The sequence below is a fragment of the Chanodichthys erythropterus genome, chromosome 21 (assembly GCF_024489055.1).
Source record: "Chanodichthys erythropterus isolate Z2021 chromosome 21, ASM2448905v1, whole genome shotgun sequence".
Taxonomy (NCBI): domain Eukaryota; kingdom Metazoa; phylum Chordata; class Actinopteri; order Cypriniformes; family Xenocyprididae; genus Chanodichthys; species Chanodichthys erythropterus.
Genome location: NC_090241.1, coordinates 14,992,590 through 14,997,958, shown reverse-complemented (window position 1 = coordinate 14,997,958; position 5,369 = coordinate 14,992,590). Strand labels below are relative to the sequence as shown.

The following is a 5,369-nucleotide window of genomic DNA, read 5'->3' as shown; positions in this document are numbered from 1 at the left end:
GCGCACAAAGGGCTGCCGGTCGTATACCTTCCACCGCCATGCCGAAAAGAATTCTTCTGTGGGGTTCAGAAATGGTGAGTATGGTGGGAGGTATTGCACGAGAAATGTTGGGTGGTCAGCAAACCAGTTTTGGATTGGGGCTGCACGATGAAAGCTCACGTTGTCCCATACTACAACGTACCGGTTTCTTTGATGGTCTGCATCATTCATACACTCTGGTGGTATGAGAATGTTGTGAAGTCTGTCCAGAAATGTGAGAATATGGGCTGTGTTGTATGGTCCAAGTTTGGCATGACGGTGGAGGACACCATGCATATTGGAGATGGCAGCGCACATTGTGATGTTCCCACCACGTTGGCCAGGAACATCTATAATGGCTCTGTGGCCAATGAGGTTTCTCCCTCTTCTTCTGGTCTTTGCTAGGTTGAACCCAGCCTCATCTATAAAGATGAACTCATGTGGGATTGCATGAGCATCCATTTCCAGTACTCCCTGAAAACAAAGAACAAAAATCACTCAATATGGTGTTATCCAGTACACTGGGAAACAATGTTGTGTGTAGTGTACTGCAGTCAATATAGTACTTACATCCACATATGCTCGTCTGAACTCTTTGTTTCTTTGAGAGTTTCTCTCAAACGGCACCTTATAAAGTTGTTTCATTCTGATTTGGTTTCGCTTGAGAATGCGAGCCAATGTGGACAGACTAACTCGTTGAATGTTGTTGAATAAGGTGTTGTCTTGGATGATGTGGCTTTGAATTTCTCTTACAGTTTTTTCCAATTGCTAACACACAATTTTTCAAACTAGTCTGGTTTTATCAAAACACTTTACACAATTCACAAAACCACACACCCAAACTGCAAAATACCTCATATATCCTGCAAAATGAAGCACTGCAACCGAAACTACACAGAGCATTATCAAAATCAAACTTTTGCATGAAATGGCACACACTTCATTCATATTACCAGATTTTTGCCTAACCACCTACACACTGTTGGGCATAATGAAAAGCACCCCCATCTTTAGTATGCTTTGCCATAATACTAAAATATGTATCAGATTGTTCACATGCACAGAAATATTTGCAGATACACACACATGCTGTTGCAACATTTTTATTTTTTTTCCTTCACTACAGTAAACAAGTCAGTACAACATAAGCACAGCAGATATATTTACATTGGACTGAACAAAAATATTCTTACAAAAAAAGTAAACTGAAAAAGAAAATTTCTGAAAAAAAATATATTACAGTAAAAAAAACAAACAAAAAAAAAAGGCAAGAAAAATAATTAGGCAGCATCTTGCCGCACAGCCGGGTCTGGCCACAACGCCTCGTCAACATCACAGGCAATATCTTCCCTTGCCAGACATCGAGGGAAGAAGCGCCTTGAGTGCCTTATCCATCCCTGAATTGCACCCACATCAATCTCATCACATGCCTCTTCCATGGCCTGCACAAGAGGCATGCGCACAAAGGGCTGCCGGTCGTATACCTTCCACCGCCATGCCGAAAAGAATTCTTCTATGGGGTTCAGAAATGGTGAGTATGGTGGGAGGTATTGCACGAGAAATGTTGGGTGGTCAGCAAACCAGTTTTGGACTGGGGCTGCACGATGAAAGCTCACGTTGTCCCATACTACAACGTACTGGTTTCTTTGATGGTCTGCATCATTCATACGCTCTGGTGGTATGAGAATGTTGTGAAGTCTGTCCAGAAATGTGAGAATATGGGCTGTGTTGTATGGTCCAAGTTTGGCATGACGGTGGAGGACACCATGCATATTGGAGATGGCAGCGCACATTGTGATGTTCCCACCACGTTGGCCAGGAACATCTATAATGGCTCTGTGGCCAATGAGGTTTCTCCCTCTTCTTCTGGTCTTTGCTAGGTTGAACCCAGCCTCATCTATAAAGATGAACTCATGTGGGATTGCATGAGCATCCATTTCCAGTACTCCCTGAAAACAAAGAACAAAAATCACTCAATATGGTGTTATCCAGTACACTGGGAAACAATGTTGTGTGTAGTGTACTGCAGTCAATATAGTACTTACATCCACATATGCTCGTCTGAACTCTTTGTTTCTTTGAGAGTTTCTCTCAAACGGCACCTTATAAAGTTGTTTCATTCTGATTTGGTTTCGCTTGAGAATGCGAGCCAATGTGGACAGACTAACTCGTTGAATGTTGTTGAATAAGGTGTTGTCTTGGATGATGTGGCTTTGAATTTCTCGTAATCTGATTTCATTATTTTCCAAAACCAAGTTTACAATGGCAGCTTCCTGTACCCCGGTGAACATTTGGCCCCTTCCTCCACCATGGTGTCGTCTCTCAGTCCTTTAGAAAAAATAAAATAAAAATATATATGGGGCTTGGACAATGCAGCCTAAATATTTTCCCCCACAGTAGAGTACATTGTACAGGAAACTTGTACAGTTCATGAATGGCTGATGTCATACACTAAGTAAACAGGTGTCACCCAACTGATACACTATGACATGGGGTATACTACATGTGTACTACATGAAATTTTGGTTACATACCTGTTCTCCAGTCTAAAGGTCCGGATGACAGAGGCGACAGTAACGGCTCAAGTTTGGCTGCACTCTCTGTCCAGCCTCACGCATTGTCAACCCATGGTTGATGACATGATCTACTAAGGTTGCTCTGATTTCATTTGAAAGTGTTTGTCTTCTTTGGCCATGAACTCCTCTACCTGCTCTACCCCTACCTCTCACTCTTCCTCCCCCTCTTATTCTCAACCTCCCTCTTCCTCTTCCTTTTCCGCTCTCTGCAATGTCTTCCATTGTTGTTGTAAAAAAAAAAGGTTCTCACCTGTGGTCTTTTCATAGTGCTTACATCCTGATTGAAGTGTTAACAATTAACCACTGAGGTGTTTGGCCAGGTGGCACATGTAATTGGCCAATTAGCTCATGTAGTGTCATTTTGAATGGCAGTGTTTTGAAATGGCAAACATGTGACTTTATGTCAGATTGTTGTGTCTTATGCAGAGAACTGTATTTAGTGAATTTAAAAAGTGCTATTTTGAAATGCAAAATGTGTGTAAAACACAAAAGGTGTTTAGACTTTTGGAGACTTGAGAAGAAGTTTTGCTCTCTGTGTGTCAGTTTAAATAACTGTGCTGTGCATGTCATTTTAGTGTGTTAGCAATTGGAAAAAACTGTAATCTGATTTCATTATTTTCCAAAACCAAGTTTACAATGGCAGCTTCCTGTACCCCGGTGAACATTTGGCCCCTTCCTCCACCATGGTGTCGTCTCTCAGTCCTTTAGAAAAAATAAAATAAAAATATATATAGGGCTTGGACAATGCAGCCTAAATATTTTCCCCCACAGTAGAGTACATTGTACAGGAAACTTGTATAGTTCATGAATGGCTGATGTCATACACTAAGTAAACAGGTGTCACCCAACTGATACACTATGACATGGGGTATACTACATGTGTACTACATGAAATTTTGGTTACATACCTGTTCTCCAGTCTAAAGGTCCGGATGACAGAGGCGACAGTAAAACGGCTCAAGTTTGGCTGCACTCTCTGTCCAGCCTCACGCATTGTCAACCCATGGTTGATGACATGATCTACTAAGGTTGCTCTGATTTCATTTGAAAGTGTTTGTCTTCTTTGGCCATGAACTCCTCTACCTGCTCTACCCCTACCTCTCACTCTTCCTCCCCCTCTTATTCTCAACCTCCCTCTTCCTCTTCCTCTTCCTCTTCCTCTCTCTGCAATGTCTTCCATTGTTGTTGTAAAAAAAAAGGTTCTCACCTGTGGTCTTTTCATAGTGCTTACATCCTGATTGAAGTGTTAACAATTAACCACTGAGGTGTTTGGCCAGGTGGCACATGTAATTGGCCAATTAGCTCATGTAGTGTCATTTTGAATGGCAGTGTTTTGAAATGGCAAACATGTGACTTTATGTCAGATTGTTGTGTCTTATGCAGAGAACTGTATTTAGTGAATTTAAAAAGTGCTATTTTGAAATGCAAAATGTGTGTAAAACAGAAAAGGTGTTTAGACTTTTGGAGACTTGAGAAGAAGTTTTGCTCTCTGTGTGTCAGTTTAAATAATTGTGCTGTGCATGTCATTTTAGTGTGTTAGCAATTGGAAAAAACTGTAATTTAGGAATTAGTACATGATTATTCATGGACCCTTATTGTAAAGTGTTACCGTTTTTATTGTTTTTCGCTATTTTACTATTTTAAGATTGAAAGTAGTATCTGACCAGGGTAAAACAAAATCTATACATAAATAGCATTTTGAAAAGTAGCAAAAATAACTGTTTTAATGCAACCTTCATATCACAAGAATAAGTTTAAATAGTTTTGATAAAAATTAATCCCTATGACAAAAAAGTGCCTGTATGTAACATTTTGCTATGATCAAAAGTGCACAATGAAGAGTATCCAATATATGGACAAGGAACCGAAAGAATACAGGGCTTATAAACACTGCGAGAAAATGTTAACAACACAAAACTTGAACAGACTGATTAACTGATTCATTACCTAGGAGACAAACTAGAACTTAGGCAAACACAAGGAAAAAGTGAACATACGCATGACAATATATTTATATTGTGTACTTTTTGTGACTGCTGCTAACTGTTATATCTACAACCAGACCTGCCACTCCATCCAGTGACTGGGCAGAGGAACTGGCTGAAGTTTGAAGAGGAGGTGGGAGAGGTAGGCTAGGAGGGATCATAGGACGCGCAGGAGAATTGGAGCTGGACGGGACCAGCATAGATGCAGGAGAACTGGAACTGGACGGGACCTCCGGGGAAAGGAGTGACAGGGTAACATCCTCTTCAGACAAATCATTAATGGCGGGAGTGTGGATGGGCTACTTTCCATCCCATCGAACTCCACAAGAACTACCATGATGACAGACAAAGTTACCAGCTCACACACCTAGTCAGACATTTTGCGAGGCTCAGGCTCCGTGATGATTGCTCAGTGGTAGAGCATTTGTCTGCAGATCAAGAGATCCCCTGTTCATATCTGGGTACCCACTTTGCTGTGACCAAATACTAATTAGTTCTTAGGAACTACTTTGGTAGGTTACATCAAGCCAAACACTTCGGCTCATCACCACAAGTACCCACAAATCTCACAACCAACTTGCTGTAATTTACACATGCAACTGTATCACAGACAACATTTTGGTAAGACCTCTGCAAATTTCCAATAATTTTTACAGTTTTACTCTACAACTCACTACTTGTGCACCACCAATCCCTCTACCAGTTACCTTCAGACGAAACCTGCACTCTCTTTCTCCTTCTCATCTTTCCAATAATTTTTCCAGGTTTACTCTACAACTCACTACTTGTG

General features: G+C 41.0%; 1 protein-coding gene across 1 annotated transcript; it reads right to left on the bottom strand.

The window, feature by feature from the left end:
- Positions 1–1,194: 1,194 nt before the first annotated feature.
- On the bottom strand, positions 1,195–2,177 carry LOC137010519 (uncharacterized). The gene is made up of 2 exons (XM_067372563.1): positions 2,064–2,177; positions 1,195–1,967 (listed from the first exon to the last, which is right to left on the bottom strand). Exons 1-2 carry the CDS (start codon positions 2,136–2,138, stop codon positions 1,299–1,301), a joined length of 744 nt encoding a protein of 247 aa, XP_067228664.1. The 5' UTR covers positions 2,139–2,177; the 3' UTR covers positions 1,195–1,298.
- Positions 2,178–5,369: the final 3,192 nt, after the last annotated feature.